This window comes from Candida theae, assembly GCF_024610275.1.
Source record: "Candida theae strain CBS 12239 chromosome Unknown scaffold6, whole genome shotgun sequence".
Taxonomy (NCBI): Eukaryota; Fungi; Ascomycota; class Pichiomycetes; order Serinales; family Debaryomycetaceae; genus Lodderomyces; species Lodderomyces theae.
In genome coordinates, this window is record NW_026261434.1 from 32,296 (window position 1) to 53,035 (window position 20,740).

Consider the following 20,740-nt stretch of genomic DNA (forward strand, 5'->3'; position numbering starts at 1 on the left):
AACAGACAGGGTCTATAGCCAATGTCAAGAAAAATATTGAGGGCCAGCTTGACACCTCGCGACACAAAAACTGGTTACTTTGCGCTACTTGAACCACGGTGCGGGGGGGGATAGACAAAACAATAAATAAAAGGAAGCGACAACTTCAAGGTATCACCTGTCTGCACCTGTTGTTTCTGTAGTTACGTCTTTATAAGAATACGAAGTAACAGAATGACGCTCTTGTTGAAGTTCAAAATTACTCTTTTCGGTTATACCAGGAGTATCTGTGTTTGACCGAATTTTAAAACCGAGCGTAGCTAAAATACCAACTTATTAGAGCGGTGCGTGTGCGTGCGTTAATCACATTCTTGTTTTTTTTTATTTTCCCTTTACTTCCGAATCATGTATGTATGTATGTGGTAGCAACTTAGATAATATACAACACAGTGCTGAAACTAGTCGGTTTCTAAAACCCTACTGCTATCATCATCATCATCATCATCATCATCATCATAAACATCACACACTGCACTTAAGCATTTAGCTCACACTTCTACAACACGTTAGCTACTCACAATCAGGGCTAACAAAGAAATTTCACCTTGTAGAATTAGCCGCTCGGTCAGTTAACAGCAAAATGTTGCCCTTCGCTTGGCCATACCCGGCAGAACAGAAAGATGGGTATTGGGGAATACCAACTTCAACCATTGACTGGTGCGAGGAAAACTACGTTGTATCCACTTATATCGCCGAAATGCTCAACACAACCACAAATGCATTCTTTATGTTGTTGGCACTCTTTGCCGTCTACTATGCAATTCAAAACCATCTTGAACAGAGATTTATATGGACAAGTGCAGGATTTTTCCTCGTTGGATTAGGATCCTGGCTTTTCCACATGACCTTACAATACCGTTTCCAATTATTGGATGAATTGCCTATGATTTACACTACTTGCATCCCACTTTGGTCAATCTTTAGTGAATTCAAAACAAAGAGACAATCTTTCTTTGTTGGATTGAGTGTATTCCTGTTTGCTGCAACCTTGACCATTGTTTATTTACAACTTCGTAACCCCACCATCCACCAAACTGCATATGCTGCCTTGAATTTCGTTGCAGGTTACGAATCTTTTAAATTATGCTCCAAGCACGTTGGTGATGAGAAAATCAGACGACAAATGTACGGGTTGGCAACTCTTGGTATCGGGTTGTTTGTTTTTGGTTATTTATTATGGAACTTGGACATTCATTTATGTGACCAAGTAAGGTCCACCAGAAGGAACTGGGGAATACCATACGGGTTCGTATTGGAAGGTCATGGATGGTGGCATATTTTCACTGGAAGTGGAGTTTACTACTGCTTAATATTTGAAGAATACTTGAGGTGTTTCTTAACTGGAACTGATGAATATTACACTATCCAATGGGTTTGGGGCTGGCCCGTGGTCAAATGTATTGATCCAATCGGGTTGCAAAAACACAAGTCCATCAAGATATTGGCTGAGCAAGATGCACTTGTGAGAAGACAGGACCAATATAATGGTAAAACGAAGCAGCCATAATTGCAATAGCGCAATGATGACAGAAGAGGAGAGAAGGAGAGGGGGGTTGTGACTGCTCATTGAATACTACTTTAGACTTTATTTAGAATGCATAGATCTACACAATACAAACCACAGCCTTTTTTACAAAGTTTGTATCAACTCTGAAATATACCCATTGGTGGTACTCTTCAACAACTCTTTTAAACTCTCACCAGCGGTGGAAACATCTTGATGGTTCTGTTCTCTCCATTTCTTCAAAACAGACTTCAATTCCTCCACCTCCTGCTTGATTTGCTTACCATCAACCCGGCTCTTTTTCAAGTTTGTACTATTTTGTAGCTCATCGGCTTTCCTCTTGGCCATATTGATGATTTTATTTGGAAATTTCACCATTTCGGCAACATTGATCCCAAATGATTTGGATGAAATACCAGGCTCGATTTTATACATCAATGTAATATCATCCTTGTTCTCAACGTAAGCAACAACATGCAAATTCTCAACAGATTCAGGATACTTTTCAGCAAGTTTGTTCAATTCATGGAAATGAGTAGCAAATAAAGCAAAACATTTCTTGGTTTGTATGAGATGCTCCAGAATAGACCATGCAAGTCCGAACCCATCGTATGTGGAAGTCCCCCTTCCCAATTCATCAATGATCAACAACGAGTTTGAAGTTGCCGTTGCCAATATAGACGACGTCTCCAACATTTCAATCATAAACGTCGACAAACCCTTCAATTGGGAATCACCAGCACCAACACGCGACAAAATTGCATCAAAAATGGGCAACTCGGCACCTGGCTGCGCAGGAACAAATGACCCTACTTGTGCCATGAGCCCGGTAGTGGCAATTTGCTTCAAGTATGTGGACTTACCACCCATATTTGGTCCCGTAATTATATTGAAGAACTTCTCGCCCATGAGCACATCATTCGGAATAAACTCGACATCATCTTGCACTTCAAGCAAAGGATGTCTTGAATCATGGAGACTGACTTTTCTTTCTTTAGAGTCCATAGGTGTCAATTTTGGCTTTGCAAACGTCGTTGGAGCAAGTAACGCCACATTGGCAAAACTGGTAATCACATCTAAATGGGAAAGATCTAAACTCAAAGCGGAAAACACTCCTTGATAGGTTAATGAAATCGAAAGCACTTCTCTAATCAATTCGCGCTGTTTGATATTATACTCGTCGCACGAGTTTGAATAAACTTGAGATAATTTCCTCAATTCACCAGTGGTGAAGTAAACTCCTGCTTTAACAGTTTGCAATTCAATATAGTTCCTGTTGTTACGCAACACAACTGAATCGTTCCTGGTGAGTCTCAAGCAATATCCATGCTGTGGATGTTGCTCTAGTTTCAACTTTTTCTCCAGATCCATATTCAAATCCTCAGCAACACGCAAGTGCAACTGCTTTATCAGTTCAAGCGAAGATTGCTTCTTTTCATTTATTGAGACTAAAGAAGCATCAAATTCGGGCCTGATATCAAAATTCGAATGTAGATCATTCAATCCCTTGAGATCAACAGTTGTTTCCACAAGCTCCTGAAATTTGAGCAAAGATTGGTAATGTTTTGCGAGTGGGTCGAGCCAGTACTTGGTAGCTAATTCTCCTTGACCTTTCAAAACTTCAATCAAATCTGGTAAAACAAGCACCAACTGGTACAATCTCACCAAATCCTCTAATTTCTTATTTTCATTTCCTGTTTTGCCTATTGTGATTGACATTTTCTTTAGTAATCTCTTGATATCGGGGACTTGTGCTAATACATTTTGTACAGCCACTCTCAAACTGGCATCCTCCATCAACAACTGAACCAAAGATTGACGTTCTTGAATGGCCTCAACACTAGTCAACGGTTGTTTCAACCATTGTGACAACAATCTCGAGCCCCCGGAAGTTTTGCACTTGTTAAGGAGCTCGAATATGGAGTTTATCGATGTTGATTTAAACTCTGGAAACACATTCAATGCTTTCATTGTTGAAGAATCTAGCTTCATGTATTCTGACAAGTCATACTTATCAATGGTGTAATTCTTCGAGTCGTTATCAAGCAATTCCAAGTACGCTACAAGTGCATTGCAGCATGATAACGAAAGCGAATACTCCGACAATTTCATACCTTTTGACGAAAACACCATTTGAATATTATCCTCCTCCAATAGTTTAACCAAGTCTTGTTCAATATTCTTGGTATTAAAAGCTGAAATTGTACTCACCACAATGTTACCAATCTTGTTGATCACCTGCAAGAGCTTTTTCTCTGACAAATTGGGCAATAAAACTTCCTTTATACCAAATTGTAATAGCAATCCTTCCAAGTTCGAATACAACTCATTATCCTCAAATTCACAAAGATGTATATGAGAGTCTTCGATTATACAAACACCCACAGAGTTGCCCTGTAACTTGATGGCAGCAATAGATGAGCTGGAGCTGTCCTGAAATTCAAAGTTTATATCGTACTCTTTGCTTATGCTTTCAAGGTTACCAGCAGTGCCACTAACTAGCAACTGGTAAGTTCGGTTGTGGTAAATCTCAACCCTAAATTGCTTCTCCAATAAGCAGAACTTTAAAACATTTTGGAACACTTGTGGTGAGATTGTAACGTATTGTGTCTTTTCAGATGTTTTAATGACTGATCTGGTTTTGTATATTTCGTCTGCTATCAACTCAGCATCTCCTTGTAAACAGGTGAAATAATCTTTGTTGTTGTGATCAATGAATCTAATGGTGGAAGGATCTTTTTCATCCAACTGCCTAATAAACTGCTTTTCGTTGCCCGTTCCAGCAAACTTGACATCTATGTTGGAAGACATGATGGATGTGATGGTACTGTGTGGAATTACAAGAAGCAACTTCAATCAAGTGGTGAGAACAAGATTGGCCGTCTCACTTTGTTTGTTTATTTTCAACGCGTGAATCTTTTTAGAAAAAAATGGATTTTGTGTCTTTCGCGTGTCACGAGTTTGAAATTGGTAGCGTTGTCTTCCACAAACCAAGTCACGTACAGGGTACTTGTGTTGTTTTTTTTTTTTTGCAACATCTCTGGAAAGTATTTTCACTAAATGACGGTTTCCAACACAGTGTATATCAAAGATTGACTCAACAATGATGTTGTTATGGAGATGTTTTCATCACGCAACAGGTGTAGACACAAAAAGTTGTTTTTCTAATTGTAGAATTGTTTTTTTTTAGCAACAAATATTGTGCAAATTTGATGCAAAATATCGGTTTACGATTTATTGAGAATCTTGAGAGATTAGAAGAAAAACAATGAGTGCGTTGTTCACATCCAAGTGTAATAATCTGTCTAATATATCTCATAGACCAATGTACGTCATGTTTCGGACAGATTTTGCTTTCAACACCAATTCTCACATACCAAAAAAAAGAAAACAAGTCTACGACTTCAATACAGCAAGATACACAACCTTACGCCTTCGCTACTGTATTTTCTGGTACACTTCTTGTGAAATGTGATTTTTTGTAGAGATGAATTCAAAACCACTCTACCTTGGTGGTTATTGGGTACCAAGAAAAATACTTAGCAAGACCGTAAAGTAATACCCATCTTACACACGAAACTTGTTGTTACACCATGGCAAACAAGGCTATAACGGAACAATCGCTGAACCGGATGGCATATGTATATCAAACTGGATACGGAGTTTCACAGATGAAATTTGTGCATTACCACAAGCGATGGCCAAATCAGCTCAGCAAGTAACTTGAACGAACAGACCATTCCAAGAAAAAACAATCGCGGCAGTAGTGTATTGGATGCTTACTCTTGGCGATTTAACAAAGAGTTACTCAATGTCTCTGCCACTGGCATCCATGAAATAAGAGTAGTTGAAAACTCTAATTCTGAAGTTTGATGGAAAAATTCTACAATACAAGGATACTATTTGCTTGGCATTACCTTTTTATTATTATTTTTTTTAACGGAAAGTTCCCATGTGCCATGGACAATGATGGTAGTAGTTATGACGATGTATTGAGACACTATATAGCTACATGTTTGCAGAACTTTTCAACTGAATATGCCACTCAGGATGACTCTTTGAAACAGAACACGATAAGATGAAATACACAGTATTGGCAAGAGTCTCCATATTTGGACTCCTCGCAAAAAGTTTTGTTGATGCATTGACAGTGAGAAACCCTTTGAATGAAGAATATAGTGTTTTGATCAAAAGGGCCGACGACCATGAGCATGCTGCTGCAAACAGTACCATTACTGATTGCCACATGCATGGTGATACACAGTACTGTATTGATTGGGAAGGAAACGAGGGACGTATTGAACCAAGCCAAGAAAGCCCACAGTCCAACTACACCGGGTGTCACTCGCACGGAACAGAGGTGTATTGCATGAATGGCGAGGAAGAGTTGCAGTTTGTCGTGTTAGACACGTCATCAGATGCAAGTACCACCACTTCTGAATCAAGCTCCACGTCAGGTGTTTCGTGCCATTTCCATGCCGGAGTTGAACATTGTGTCGATGAAAATGGTAACACAGTACTTGGAGCAAATGGAGGAACTTGTGAAAGAATAGATAGAGATTACAACATTCCCTTAAGAATTGGGCTCTTGTTCGTCATATTGGTCACCAGCGCAATTGGCTCTTTTGGTCCTTTGGTATTACGCTCAGTCTTTAAGATATCATCTGAAAACGTCGTCATTACCATAATCAAGCAATTTGGCACGGGTGTAGTTATTTCCACTGCTTTGGTCCATTTAATGACCCATGCGTTTTTAATGTGGTCTAGCGAATGTATCCATTTGGTTTACGAAGGAACCGGAGCGTCAATAACTATGGCGGGTATTTTTATTGCGTTTGTGATTGAGTACGTTGCTTATCGGTTCTTATCTCGCAGGTTGGATAAACTCCCCACTGCCAAAGAAAATTCATCAGAAGATGACAGAGGTACAAATGTTGCAACCAAGACAGTGTCTGATGAGGAGAAAACCGTGTCACTCCCAGAATCTTCGAAATCCATGCACGACAAGCTTTCCGTTGCAATCCTTGAAGCAGGAATTGTATTCCACTCAACTTTGATCGGTATAACCTTGGTTGTCGCTGCTGATTCATACTTCATTACTCTATTCATTGTCATTGTGTTTCACCAGTTCTTTGAAGGGTTGGCACTTGGATCAAGAATAAGTGAATTGAGGGACTCTGTGTGGTCAAAGGTTGTCATGGCAGGTGTTTTTGCAATCATAACTCCGATAGGTATGGCAATTGGAATCGGTACCCTTCACAAGTTTAATGGAAATGATCCTTCAACAATTGTTGCATTGGGAACTTTGGATTCATTCTCAGCCGGTGTTTTGTTGTGGACAGGCTTGATTGAAATGTGGGCACACGACTGGTTATTCGGAAGCTTGCGCCGCGCAGGTGTGGTACATACTACGTTGGCAATGATTGCATTGATTGGAGGGTTGATTCTTATGAGTTTGTTAGGAAAGTGGGCTTAGGCATGTGCTACACAAGCGATTTATTGTACATAGACTGCCTTAATGGTACATATTTTTTTATTTTTTTCTTTTTGCAACCATACAACCTCTCTGCAAATCTTTTCTTAAACGCAAGAAATCTACACCTAGACCTACGGTGCACACCGAACAAACAGAAAAGAAGCCTTGAACTATGCCCCTCATGGGTGTTTGTGTGTGTGTGTGTGTGATAGAGTTCACAAGTATCTTTAGTGAATATATTCAGTCTAACGATTTGACGCGATAGCTCTTTCGTGTCTTGCAATGGGCAGCCTAAATTTAAGATTCCATGGTAGACCATTGACTTCAGATTATCATGTGAACTCTAAACAGCTTGGACGTCTTTGTCTGAACTCGACTTCTGTATCGTTCTTCTATCTGTAAAATAGAGAGTCAAACCCTTAAGTTAGTTTTCGAGATTTGTGATTTATGAATTTAGTTTAGTTGAGTACACAAATACCGATATTTTTTCTTGGTGTACGCTTTAAGCTTTAGGAAGAGATTGAAAAGGAGGGTGGGACATGGATTGGTGAGGAAGTTTTTTTTTTCACCTTGGAGGTTATTGCTAAAAGTACCAAGAAAAAAAAACACACTCGTTTGAATGGGTACAATCTTGTGGATGAATATGTTGTTTTCAGTTACCTTTCATAGCCGAAAGCATCGAGAGGATGGGAAAATCACAAGAAGTTGAAATTGGAAAATAACCAAAGCCAGTACAATGCTTCAAAAATTACCAACCAAAGAATACTGCGCAACCATTGAAATTCAAAGAAAAGCAACACAGTTTGCATCTTTGAGTCCTAAATAACATCGAGAGTTAGTAAAGAACCGTTCTGTGGTCAACTTTGACGAAATGAAGACTCTGTTCGAAATGAGCAATTTACTTGCCAAACTCTAATTTATTTCAGGATTGGTTTTGCTTGGCATCTACATGCACATGAAGCTACTCAAGCTTCAGAGACGCCAATGATGATGGTTATGAAAACTCTATATAACTGCTCAGTTTCGGACTCGCTCGATATTTGATTCCAGATGAGTTGACAAGCACATCTTTCTTTTTTTTTCTAATCTGAAAGTCATACGATGAAGTTCACAGTCTTGAGGAGCGTTTCAGTGGTTTGGATCTTTGCAGCTGAAGTTTGTGCTAGCGCAGTGATTGGGGAAGCCTCTTTTGGGAATAGTGTTTTAGTTGAAAGGGCAGACGAAGATGAACACCACCATCATGAGCATGCTGCTGCAAACAGTACCATTACTGATTGCCATATGCATGGTGATACACAGTACTGTATTGATTGGGAAGGAAACGAGGGACGTATTGAACCAAGCCAAGAAAGCCCACAGTCCAACTACACCGGGTGTCACTCGCACGGAACAGAGGTGTATTGCATGAATGGCGAGGAAGAGTTGCAGTTTGTCGTGTTAGAAGAGTCATCAGAAGCAAACGCCACTGCATCGCAATCCAGTTCCGCCTCCCAATCGAGCGCTAGTTCCCCCGGGTCAAGTTCTACCACTTCAAATGGAAACAGTGCTACTACTGCAGGGGGCACGACTGTGTGCATGTTACTCTTTTCAGCGGTTGTTTTATATTGCTTGTAGTTGGAATAATCCAAAAATATACACAGATATTCTATTTTGGTGTAGGAAGAATACTTTTCCACGAGTTCACCAGTTGATTGTGCTTAGCAAGGTATATCCATCTTTTGTATTCGTGCTATTAATAATAGGCGCTAAATCACGCGTAGCATGACATTTCCCTCCTGAAGTTGAAGAACAATGTCTGAAACTTCCACTATATTTGGGGCTGAGCTGGAAAACAGTCTCATATTTCTTTTGTTGTGGGTGTGGGAATACTTAGTTGGTCTCTTTCTGTCCACTAAAAGAGCTGGCTTGGTTGCTTGCGCTTGCTCATGTAACAAATGTAGATTCACCATGACACTCTTCTTCCCATCAGCTAAAAGCGCAATTAGGTATTTGGGGTTTGCGCAGTGTTTCTTGTTTGTATCATTGTTTTCATTTTCACCCAATCGAGCAATTTCGGTTCATATTTTTTTGACAGAATATTTATCCAAAATCAAGCGACTTTTTGAAAAGTGTCGTCTTTTCGTGCTCCTGTTCTACAAGTAGTCACATTTGCACTACAGCCACTATGAGCAGCGACTACGAGCCTCTTGAAGTAATAGGGAAAGGATCTTATGGCACGGTACGAAAGGTTCGTAACAAGCTCGACAATTCAATCCTTGTTCGAAAGGAAATCGAGTATAAATCAATGAATGGCCAAGAGAGGAACCAAATCATATCCGAGCTACGTATACTTAAAGAATTGAATCATAAAAACATTGTGAGATATTTCAAACACGATCATATAATAGAGTCTAAAACCATACACATATACATGGAGTACTGCTCGGGAGGCGATTTGTCCCATTTGATAAAAGATTTTAAAAGCAATCAAGAAAACGTGCCCGAGGAATTTATATGGCAGGTTTTAGTGCAAACGTTGTCAGCATTGTACCGGTGCCACTACGGATCCGATGCCCCAAAAGTTGAGTTGTTCAGCGATGCTTCGCGAGAAGATGACAACATGCCGCAGATCAACTCCGATTCCGTAATAATCCATCGTGACATTAAACCAGACAACATTTTTCTTGAGCATGGTGTGGTTAAAGTTGGTGATTTTGGACTCGCTAAAATGTTGACTACATCGAATGACTTTGCCAAAACCTATGTCGGAACACCGTATTACATGTCACCTGAAGTCTTGATGGATGAGCCATACCTGCCAGTTTGTGATATCTGGTCTTTGGGGTGTGTCTTGTATGAATTGTGTAACCAACACCCTCCATTCCAAGCAAAAACGCATTTACAACTTCAATCCAAAATCAAACGAGGAACAATCCCCCCCGTGTCGGACTTTTACTCCGTCCAACTAAGATCTCTAATAAGAGAGTGCATAACAGTTGATCCCGAACTCCGTCCAACGTGCTACGACTTGATCAACTCTTTGAGCATAAAATTTTTACGGAAGGAAATGGAACTAAAAGAGTACAACCAGACGCTCAACAGCCTAAAGTATGAATTAATCAACAAGAGTGAAGAATTGAAGAAAAAAGATCAATATATTCAACTACGGGAAAATAGGTGTAAAGAAAGGGAGTTGAAGTTGAATGACCGTGAAAACAAGTTGAAAGACAGGGAGAACCAATTGCATAAGATAGAAGATACCATGATTGAAGAATTCAATCTAAAAAAACAAGCATTAGACTTGGAAGCAAAAGAAGTACGTTTAGCGTACCAAAAAGAGTTTTGGTCGGTAGTGGAAAAAGAAGTTAGTGACAGATTGAAATCAAGGCCCCGCGGCCCTCGAGATTATGAGGACATGAGCATTTTACGAATGAGAAACTTAAACACGACGAGCGAAGCCCCAAAGTTTAGGGTTACCGACGAATATGAACGACAGAAAAATATGGAGATACGTAAATACCGAATAAACTAATCAATGACAATAAGTCAAAAAAAAAAAAAGAAAAAAAAAAACAAACTTCTTATGTCCATTTATCACCAGTCAACTGCTCATAAGCTTCGATGTATTTTGCTCTTGTCTTTTCGACAATTTCGTCCGTCATTTTAACACCGTCTTTACCATTCAATCCATTACTGGTTAACCAATCTCTCAAGAATTGTTTATCGTACGAATCCTGCGACTTACCAACTTCGTATGTTTTAGCACTCCAAAATCTTGACGAGTCAGGAGTCAACACTTCATCGACCAAAACAATGTTATCGTTCTCATCCAACCCAAACTCAAACTTTGTATCAGCAATAATTATACCTTTAGTCTTTGCATACTCTTTGGCCTTGACATACAAATCAATGGCAATTTTTTCCAATCTATCACATAAATCTTGTCCAACAATTTTTGCTGCTTGAGCTGGAGATATGTTTTCATCGTGCTCTCCTTGTTCTGCCTTTGTGGAAGGGGTGAAAATCGGAGTCTTAAACTCTTGTGACTCAACCAATTCCTCTTCGATTGGTAACCCGTGGACAGTTTTCAGTTTCTTGTACTCTTTCCAAGCTGAGCCAGTAATGTATCCTCTGACAATAACTTCCAATGGAATGAGTTTCAACTTACGAACCAACAATGCACGATTTTGCAATTGATCTTTATACTTTTCTAATTGTGGATATTCTTTGAAAATGTCTTTCTTTATCAAGTGGTTCTCAATGGGCAAAAAGTCGAACCAGAACTCAGAAAGCTTGGTTAACAATTTACCCTTATCGGTGATACCATTCTCCATTATGACATCGTAAGCAGATATACGGTCAGTGGCGACAAACAATAGCGTAGATGGATCAGCTTCGTATATATCACGGACTTTTCCCCTACCCAAAAGCGGCAAGATATTGTCGAGGTTTGTTTTAGTCAATGACATGGGATGGGCGAGGGCGAGGGCGAGGGCGATGTGTGTGAAGCCGTGGTGATGAGGATAGTTGGCGTTTTTTGTTGATGCGAAAATCCAACTCTATTTCAACCAAATTTATTGGCGATTAGTGTGGTTTAGATAAAAAAACCAAGGACTAAGGTTCACATCAATCGACGTTGATACTACAAGAGTCATAAAGTACTACCAGGTATAACAGAGTAGAATGTATACTATGGATCCAAGCCGCCGCCGCCTTCTCGCCTTCCCGTCTTTCCGCTTCTACCGTCCTCTCCTTTGCAGGAGTCAAAAATTAATTTGCAATTGGTAGCAGATAAATTAATACTCATGAAACGAATACATACAGTTGCCTATTAACCTTGACTCTTAGGATTAGCTTGATTTAATTGAGGGCTAGAGGTATTACTGGCCCTGCTGCTTCCTAAAGAGCCACCATCTCTTAATTGCTGAGCCTGTTGCAGCGACATTCCATTATTCGCTTGTACTTGTGCATTCTTGTTAGCTCTATTATGGGCTTGCTGCTGAAGAGTATTCAAATACTGGGCTGCCAACTTTGTTACCTGCTCTTTTGTATACGTAGGGTTCTGTGTCTGTATGGAGTTGATGATTGCAGAGATCTGAGCAGGCGGAAATTGAAGCCTGGGACGCAGTTGGCGCACTTGCTGTTGCACAGGTCTTTGCTGAATATTAGGCAGAGTGGATTGCACAGGGGGTGCCTGTTGCTGTTGCTGTTGTTGCGGTTGTCCTTGATAATAAACTGCACGCTTTTGTTGGCCATCAGCCTTGACCGGCAGAAATTGCATACTGGGAGATGCAATCGGCAATTGGGCATTATTTAAAATGGCTGGCAGTTGTTGCTGATTAACCTGCGGCGAGATCGGAGCTTGTGGTAGCGAGGCGATTCCCATACTCGGAGATAACAGGAAATCCACATTCTGCAATTGCTGTTGTTGCTGCTGCTGCTGCTGTTGTTGTTGCTGCTGCTGCAAAAGCCGTCTTTGCTTCTCCATTTGCAATAATTGATGTATTTGCTCATTTGTCAAAGGTTTCCCGTCCTTAGTCGTAGGAATCTTAACCTGGCTCTTAGGGTATTGAGAATCCCTTACCGTTGCTTGAGTTTGCGACGACAAACCATTCAAAGCAGCACGTTGAGCTCTTTGCAAAATTTGCTCTGGTCGAGGTGTTGGGGCAGATGACAGAAACTCGGGAGAGTTTGCTTGAACATATTGTGGTTGGTTCTGGAAACGGCTTTGAACTTGTTGTTGCAGGTTTTGCACATGAAGTTGTTGTGGTTGCAGTTGAGGGCGTTGCTGCAATAGTTGTTGTTGCTGTAGATTGGGCAGGTGCAGCTGCAGATGTGGTGTGTACTGTTGCTGGACAGCAGTCTGCTGTTGGGTAAGTGATTGTCGCTGTTGCTGCCGCTGTTGCTGCTGCTGCTGTAGCTGTTGTCGTTGCAATTGCTGAATGTGTTGTTGTTGCTGCTGTTGCAATTGCTGAATCTGATGATGATTGGCCTGACCTTGCAGTGACATGTTGCTTTGTTGCATTGGATGAATTTGAGGATGCTGCTGTTGTGGAGTAAACTGCAGCAGCTGTTGGTTTTGTTGTGAAATTTGCTGTTGAAGGAGAATTTGTTGTTGCTGAGATAATTGTTGTTGGGGTAATTGTTGTTGGGACTGATGAGGTGTTTGTGGTTGTTGGGGTATATTTGGTTGTTGTTGCTGCTGCTGCTGCTGCTGCTGCTGTTGTTGCTGTGGGATGTGCTGTGGGATGTGCTGTGGACGCTGTTGCTGCTGCTGTTGAGCAACTGCTGCCATAAGCCGGGCTCTCGAGTTTTGTTGTATCGACTTATCTCTTTCATACTTCAACTTGGACAACTCTGTTGGTGTTGGTGTTTTGCTAGGATTGGGGCGTTTATCACCATTCAGTACTGCACCTTGTTGATTACCTTGCTGCACATCTGTGGCACTCCTGCGATGATTCATCTTGGCAAGAGCAATCTCTCTCTTTTTCATAGCTTTACGCATAGCATCAAACATAGATGCCCACCGTAACTTCCGATGACCTCGTTGCATGGAATCAGACGCAACTCCAAGAGGAGACACCCGTCTCTTAGTTGTCAGCTGGGTCTTGTGTGCTTGTTCAAGCCATTGCTGAGCATGGAACGCATAACTGCCCTTCATATCCGAGAACTGAAACTTTTGATTAAGCTGAATATATCTCTCAAAACATTGCCATGGTGTTCTTCGTTCGATATTGGATTCGTACTTTCTTAAGCTAGGTGCAAAAGAAGCTGCTTGAACATGCTCCGCAATAAGGTCCCAATTGAAACAGAATTCGGCAACGTAATGTATGAGCTTTTTGTCATCTTCGGGCAGCCAAATCGTTGGAGACCTAAGCTCTATATTTGCCAACAATGGTGGCTTTGGAGGCTTGAGATAATGGAACTTGCGATGCGCTTGAGTTCCAAAAACACCCTTTTGGTATTCAGGTGGATTACGCAGTTCCAATCTCTCAGCTGCACTTTTTCTCAAAACAAGCTTGTGCCAACCCTGATCTTTTTCAAAAGGCAAAAATAGTTTCGATACTGCTGTTAAAGGTGGGTCGTGCGGCTCTAATTCTCTAGATTTTCCCTTATTGTTAACGTCAAGTACAGTGTGATTTGGTATAGACTTGACAATGGATCTTGCGTGCTTATTCAAGTCCTCGAGATCGACATATGCGGTGGAATTGTTTTTAACGAAAACAGACGAAAACACATCAGATGCCGTCTTCTTGGAGGTATCATCAAAAGAGTCCACTTTGTCTCCAGTGATCAACAGCGGTTCCACAGACGTACTCACAACATCGATTGACTGTGCATCGGTAATACCAGCCCCGTCTGCTGCACTCTCGATTATCTCTGCTTCGAGCGGTATGGGCTTTCTTTTTACGCAAGTCGTTTCTTTCCCAAGCTGCCAGAAATCTTGTACTGCTTGAGCAATAATTACACAACAATACTTCTTGAACTTGCTCCCCTCGCGAAAATCCTCAGCCATCCACTTGGCCTCTTCTAATAAATAGTCCCATGTCAGTTGAGATTTACCTGATTTGCCTTTTCTAGCAACAAATGGATCACTGTATCTTTTGGGTTGCCTTGAAGACCATTTTCCTTGCCTTTTCAATTCCTCAATGCGAGAATACAACACTGCCACTTTGCCCTCCAAAAGCGCCAACTCGTAATTTTCTGTCATTAATGCTTTATGGCTCCCTGGAAGTAATTTGTTGGAAGCTAGAGTTTGAGTCAAATAATAAAGCTCGGTCAATGAGCATACAGATTGCGTTTTAGAAGGATAGTGTTCTGGCATGGACATAATTTCCAACTGGTCTATGTTTGATGATAAGAATTCCGCCATCTCCTCCTCGTCAATTTGATCTTGAGTTTTTAAAGAAGGCACTATTGGCTCCTTTTTAGCTTCACGCAAGGATTGCACGCTGCGACGAAGCTTTGCTTTCAATTCATTTTGTAAATCCTCTTCTGGTTTCCTTTTTCGACGTTCTCTAATTGCAGGTGGTAGGAATATAGACGAATCCATTGATTTTACTATAGTGGTTTTGATAAACGCATCAAGCTTGTTCTCAGACTCTTTTAGAAAGTACTCGGGGTCGGTATTTTCGTCCAAACATGTCTTGTTATGATCTTGTAAAAAAGGGTCTGCTATGACATGCAGAAGCTCCTTAGTTCTATCAATCCAGGTGCTGCTTTTCATCGTAATGCTCTAGTTAGTAGATAAAAGCGACTCAACAAGAGTCTGGAATGTAAGGTCCCTATGAATGTTTACGAGCTGCGAAAGAAAAGTAACTGCAGATTGGGTTTTTGTTTTTGGAAAAGAATTAAATTTTGTTCATGGAGGATATTTGATGTAGAGGAGCACATGACATGCGCGTGAAGGTCATGTGATAAGAGATATAATAGCTTTGCGACAAACAGTTATGCGACACTTACAAACTTCTCAGAGAGAGAGAGAGAGAGAGAGAGAGAGAGAGACAGAAAAAGAGAAAGCGAAAGAGAATGAATACGATAACGAAACGAAACCAGAGATAGAACTACACGAGCTTTCAAAGACAATTTATCACTCCAATCTTCAACTTACAGTGTACTCACACCTTCGTCCATCACCTCATTTAAGACTCACAGTCGCTGACGGATATACACACGTCACTACCTAATAATTCTTTTGAAGTTTGGAGACGCGGAGCAAGGGCAATTTGATTGAAATAATCAGCAATCAATCAACAGAAAAATTCAACGAGTCAGTCAATACTTTCACTACTTGCCACGCAACCCCACCCCCCTTTTCCACACCAACAGTCATCATCAAATATAAACCATAAACTACTCAAAACATGGGTGCATGCTGTAGTTGTTTAAGCGGACACGGCGGAGATGGAAGTCAAAACCAACTTTTGTTAGCCGAGAATGAAAGGGAGGCAATATCTGCATTATTGCAGTACTTGGAAAACAGGTCGGATGTGGACTTTTTCAGTAATGGGCCATTGCGTGCTCTCAGTACATTGGTGTACTCCGAGAATATCGACTTGCAAAGGAGTGCGGCGTTGGCGTTTGCTGAAATTACCGAAAAGGATGTCAGAGAGGTAAACAGGGACGTATTGGAGCCTATTTTGATTCTACTTCAGTCCAACGATTCAGAGGTGCAAAGAGCTGCTTGTGGTGCCTTGGGTAATTTGGCAGTAAACACCGAAAATAAGATTCTTATTGTTGAAATGGGTGGATTAGAACCATTGATTAGACAGATGATGTCAACAAACATTGAAGTTCAGTGTAATGCTGTGGGGTGTATAACCAATTTAGCCACGCAAGATGATAACAAATCCAAAATTGCCAAGAGCGGAGCATTGATACCCTTAACAAAGTTGGCCAAGCTGAAGGATATCAGAGTTCAACGGAATGCGACTGGTGCACTTTTGAATATGACGCATCTGGGTGAAAATAGACAAGAGTTGGTGAATGCTGGTGCAGTACCTGTATTGGTGTCATTGTTATCCAATGACGACGCTGATGTCCAGTACTATTGTACAACGGCATTGTCCAACATTGCTGTGGATGAAGCCAATCGAAGGAAATTGGCAAACACTGAACCTAAACTTGTTAGTCAATTGGTGAATTTGATGGATAGTCCGTCACCCAGAGTCCAATGCCAAGCTACATTGGCTTTGCGAAACTTGGCTTCAGATAGTGGATATCAAGTTGAGATTGTAAGAGCTGGAGGTTTACCACATTTGGTTCATTTGTTGACCTGTAACCACCAGCCATTAATTCTTGCTGCTGTTGCTTGCATTAGGAACATTTCCATCCACCCTTTGAACGAGGCTTTGATTATTGAAGCAGGTTTTTTAAAACCATTGGTTGATTTGTTAGATTACACTGACTCGGAAGAGATTCAATGTCATGCAGTATCCACTTTGAGAAATTTGGCAGCGTCTAGTGAGAAGAACAGAACTGCCTTGTTGGCAGCTGGCGCTGTTGATAAATGCAAGGATTTGGTTCTTAAAGTGCCATTATCGGTGCAACTGGAGATCAGTGCTTGTTTTGCAATTTTGGCATTGGCAGATGACTTGAAACCAAAGTTGTATGAAGCGCACATTATTGACGTCTTGATCCCACTAACATTTTCTGAGAATGGGGAAGTGTGTGGAAACTCGGCTGCTGCCTTGGCCAATTTGTGCTCAAGAGTGTCACCCGACCACAAGCAATATATTTTAAACAACTGGCAACATCCGAATGAAGGTATTCACGGATTTTTGATTAGATTTTTGGAGCTGGGAAGCGCGACGTTTGAGCATATTGCCTTGTGGACTATATTGCAATTGTTGGAATGCAACAGCCCTGAATTCAATAGTTTTATCAAGGAGGATGAGGCAATACTTACAGGTATCAAGCAAATGAGCAATTCCCAACTGCAGTTGAATCAAAACGACAGGAATGGACAAGCCAATCCTGATGATCAATATGAAGATCCAAAAGTGGAATTGTATAACTTGACTCAACAGATTCTACAAATTTTAGGATAGAAGCTATATGTCTGTATAATAAGCCTTAACGCTGAATGTGTTAGTTATACTTTGTACCTATGATTGCGATTATTCAAGTGCGGCCACTTTGGCAGGAGATTCTTGAGGACTCTTTTTTATGTCATCCTTGACAGTTAAATTCTCCAACTTGTTCAAAAGTTCCCCATCTTTGTTTTCGTTTCCGTTCTCCTTTTCAGCAGATTCTTCCTGACTAACAGGCTCCAACTTGTCACCTTTTTCCTCCTCTTCTATCATCCTATTCAACTCGTTGTCCACATCTTCATCATTGGCACCTCCAGCGAGAGCGTCACTGATTTCTTGTTCTTTTGAAATCTCCTCATCGATATCGGCTTTCACCCTGTCAACATCGTCAACCTTCAACTTGCTGTTAATTTTAGACAAGGCCCTAGCACTATTCTCCAACACTGAAAAGTAGCCTAAGTTGAAACTTGAATCGTCAATTTTCTGCAATAAGGTAGTCATTTCCAATTCAAGACTCATATTCCTATTCAAAAGCTTCACCAAGTTTGTCTTTGTTGCCATTTTCTGTCGCAAGCTCGACTTTTGAGCCTCTTTTGGTAGACACAACACCGACTTGAAGTCAATGGCACTCAACTTTGTCTCAATCTCTTTGATCCTAGTTTCAAGGTTTTTGATCGTTTGTTTCATTTGAACTATAGCCTCATCTTCTGGAATAAACCCTTCTTGTGATATCTTTATGTAAAGAACTTCATCGATGGTTTTTGTTTGAAGTAATCCAACGTCACGCGACAAGTACTTCAATAATAAATCGTAATCCACTTTAGTGACAGTAATGTACTTTGACAACTCATCAAATAACAAATTGTAGTTGAACAAGATGCTGGAGCAAGTATCGCCTCTTATTTTTGTTTCAATCACTGTAGCAACCTTTTGCCCTATTCTAACTAGTTCATCCCAATGGATAAAACGCTCATCCACTAGCCTACCTTGCTTCATAACAGAATAACTCTTTAGTGCGCGCCATTGTTGCCACGCATTGACTGAAAGATATTGATATAGTCTGAAATGACCGCTGATTGTCACGAGATAGTTTTCTTTAGCAGCCAGGTAGAGTGATGCTGGGATCAAGAACCGATCATTAACAAACTCTTGTAAAATGTTGTCTAAATTTTTTGGCTCATTGTAAGGGTGTAAGCTGAGTGACTCCTTTAGACTTGGGTGATAAGTCGGGATCGATATAGAGCTCTCTGGTTCAAACTGGTCTGACTTTATTAAAGTTGTGAATAAGGACTTCCAAGCTTGAATGTTTGCTTGATAACCTTCCGGGTTCAACTGCTTGTTTTTCTGAAAGTTGGAATACAAAGAGTTCAATCGTGATTCTTTGAAAGCTGGAACCAGCTTTATCATGTCTTCTATAGTTGACATAGCAAGCCCATGTCTTTAACTCTCTCTCTGTGTGTGTGTGAGGAGTACTGATAGTGCGTTTCTGTCAGTGACTTGACTTGACTTGATTGATTGCGCGTCATACATGATCAAATAATTTCACACACTGATTAAACCAACTATATATTCTTCTAGTGATACGAATACCTGAAATTACTACTCAATTTTAACATTGCTATGCGTATATTAATAACTAAATACGTGCTGCATTTCATGTCAACCCCGTCCCCGCAAAACACAGTGATTATAGTGTCGTAGCTGAGTGCTGAAAATGGGGACAACAGTTTACTGTTCCATATTTCTTCCACTAGTCTGTCAAATCCTCTCATTGTGAATGACCAAGTATGTGATACCTCTCCCTTGTTTTACTTCACTTTCTCGTAACACAACCTTGGTTGAAAGAGGGAAAGCAACCAAATTGTTTCTATAAAATGGATTATTCCATTCTTTTACTTTTGATTCATCCACTGGTTAGGAGCCCTTATGGAAAGTTAAGGTTTAGTTTGCCACTGATTTTTGATTTCTTTATATCTCTGTGAAGGGCTAATTTTAGCATCACAACGTGTTTCCCTCGAAATTGTGAAATAAAGCCAATGAGAGGAAACAGAGTGATCATGAAGCGAAGCTAGCAATACAACGTTGTAAATCGTTGCTTCATCCAATAGTATATTGAAGATGATTCTATATATCTGTATCCAAAACTTCGCCTTTTGATCCTATGCCAACTTCAACCCATTCATATTCAACTCCACTTTATCTCGCAAAGCATCCACAACATCCAAGATAGCCGTAGACGCCGGCGAGTCAGGGTACAAATCAAAGAATGACACTCCTTCGTCACAAGCCCTACCTATACGTGGATCCAAAGGTACTGATCCCAAAAAATCAATGCCCAATTCTTTGCACAATTTCTCACCACCGCCAGTTGTAGCCTTGAAAATTTGACTCTTTCCTTGACAATTTGGACATACAAATCCAGACATGTTTTCAACTAGACCCAAAATTTTGATGTTTGCCTTGCGGCAAAAGTCGATTTCCTTTCGCACGTCTAACAAGGCAACTTCCTGTGGCGTGGTAACAATCAAGGCACCATCAATACCAACTTCCCTCATTAACGACGTAACTGATAGATGTTCATCACTAGTTCCAGGAGGAGTATCTACCAATAGGTAATCCAAATGCTCACCCCAATCCACATCCTTCAAAAACTGTTTTATTAGGCCATTCTTTTTCGCTCCTCGCCATATTATCGCCAGATCACTATCGGGAAGCATAAAAGAGATGCTCATTAGACCCAAGTTATCGGCAACAAAAACGGGACTCCAACCACTATTGGATTGGTGTATGCTCTCATTCTCCCCTGCGCCTAGCATACGCGGTAGTGATGGACCACATATATCTAAATCCATAGCACCGACTTCCAACTCTTCGTCTGCTGCAATAGCCCACGATAGCATGGATGTGAATGTAGATTTCCCCACACCGCCTTTTCCTGAAAGGACTAGTATCTTGTGTTGGATGTTTTTCAACCTGCTGTTGATCAAAGGTACATCTGGATCGGGACCCTTTGGTATTTGTGAAGAGCAAATTTCCTGATTCGCACATCCTTTGCAAGCATCGTCTTTGCCTGCAGTTTCAGACTCCGGGCCAGGACAGTGTTCTGGTTCTTGTTCTTTCAACTTGCTGCTTATCAGGTCCTGCGCTTGTTGACTAGGCGACATATCTTGATTAAAGAGTATATACTGATGTTTTTTTTTGTTTTTTTTT

At 40.7% G+C, this 20,740-nt stretch overlaps 10 protein-coding genes across 10 annotated transcripts; 5 read left to right on the forward strand and 5 right to left on the reverse strand. All coding sequences in view use genetic code 12, as the record gives it.

The window, feature by feature from the left end:
• Nucleotides 1-384: 384 nt before the first annotated feature.
• On the forward strand, nt 385-1,546 carry YDC1 (alkaline dihydroceramidase; the record flags this gene model as incomplete). Its single annotated transcript, XM_051751694.1, has 2 exons — nt 385-394; nt 597-1,546. 2 exons carry the CDS (start codon nt 385-387, stop codon nt 1,544-1,546), a joined length of 960 nt encoding a protein of 319 aa, XP_051608989.1.
• Nucleotides 1,547-1,669: 123 nt separating this feature from the next.
• Nucleotides 1,670-4,354, reverse strand: MSH2 (mismatch repair ATPase; the record flags this gene model as incomplete). Its single annotated transcript, XM_051751696.1, has 1 exon — nt 1,670-4,354. One exon carries the CDS (start codon nt 4,352-4,354, stop codon nt 1,670-1,672), a length of 2,685 nt encoding a protein of 894 aa, XP_051608990.1.
• A 1,267-nt stretch (nt 4,355-5,621) lies between these two features.
• Nucleotides 5,622-7,019, forward strand: KGF57_002389 (ZRT1; the record flags this gene model as incomplete). Its single annotated transcript, XM_051751697.1, has 1 exon — nt 5,622-7,019. One exon carries the CDS (start codon nt 5,622-5,624, stop codon nt 7,017-7,019), a length of 1,398 nt encoding a protein of 465 aa, XP_051608991.1.
• Nucleotides 7,020-8,120: 1,101 nt separating this feature from the next.
• Nucleotides 8,121-8,633, forward strand: KGF57_002390 (uncharacterized protein; the record flags this gene model as incomplete). The annotated part of the gene is made up of 1 exon (XM_051751698.1): nt 8,121-8,633. One exon carries the CDS (start codon nt 8,121-8,123, stop codon nt 8,631-8,633), a length of 513 nt encoding a protein of 170 aa, XP_051608992.1.
• Nucleotides 8,634-9,183: 550 nt separating this feature from the next.
• Nucleotides 9,184-10,530, forward strand: KIN3 (serine/threonine protein kinase; the record flags this gene model as incomplete). The annotated part of the gene is made up of 1 exon (XM_051751699.1): nt 9,184-10,530. The coding sequence occupies one exon, from the start codon at nt 9,184-9,186 to the stop codon at nt 10,528-10,530; it is 1,347 nt and encodes a 448-aa protein (XP_051608993.1).
• Nucleotides 10,531-10,579: 49 nt separating this feature from the next.
• On the reverse strand, nt 10,580-11,467 carry ADE1 (phosphoribosylaminoimidazolesuccinocarboxamide synthase; the record flags this gene model as incomplete). Its single annotated transcript, XM_051751700.1, has 1 exon — nt 10,580-11,467. The coding sequence occupies one exon, from the start codon at nt 11,465-11,467 to the stop codon at nt 10,580-10,582; it is 888 nt and encodes a 295-aa protein (XP_051608994.1).
• Nucleotides 11,468-11,829: 362 nt separating this feature from the next.
• On the reverse strand, nt 11,830-15,225 carry VID21 (Vid21p; the record flags this gene model as incomplete). The annotated part of the gene is made up of 1 exon (XM_051751701.1): nt 11,830-15,225. One exon carries the CDS (start codon nt 15,223-15,225, stop codon nt 11,830-11,832), a length of 3,396 nt encoding a protein of 1,131 aa, XP_051608995.1.
• Nucleotides 15,226-15,862: 637 nt separating this feature from the next.
• On the forward strand, nt 15,863-17,548 carry VAC8 (protein anchor; the record flags this gene model as incomplete). The annotated part of the gene is made up of 1 exon (XM_051751702.1): nt 15,863-17,548. One exon carries the CDS (start codon nt 15,863-15,865, stop codon nt 17,546-17,548), a length of 1,686 nt encoding a protein of 561 aa, XP_051608996.1.
• Nucleotides 17,549-17,617: 69 nt separating this feature from the next.
• On the reverse strand, nt 17,618-18,937 carry KGF57_002395 (uncharacterized protein; the record flags this gene model as incomplete). Its single annotated transcript, XM_051751703.1, has 1 exon — nt 17,618-18,937. One exon carries the CDS (start codon nt 18,935-18,937, stop codon nt 17,618-17,620), a length of 1,320 nt encoding a protein of 439 aa, XP_051608997.1.
• Nucleotides 18,938-19,689: 752 nt separating this feature from the next.
• On the reverse strand, nt 19,690-20,694 carry KGF57_002396 (Mrp/NBP35 family ATP-binding protein; the record flags this gene model as incomplete). Its single annotated transcript, XM_051751704.1, has 1 exon — nt 19,690-20,694. The coding sequence occupies one exon, from the start codon at nt 20,692-20,694 to the stop codon at nt 19,690-19,692; it is 1,005 nt and encodes a 334-aa protein (XP_051608998.1).
• Nucleotides 20,695-20,740: the final 46 nt, after the last annotated feature.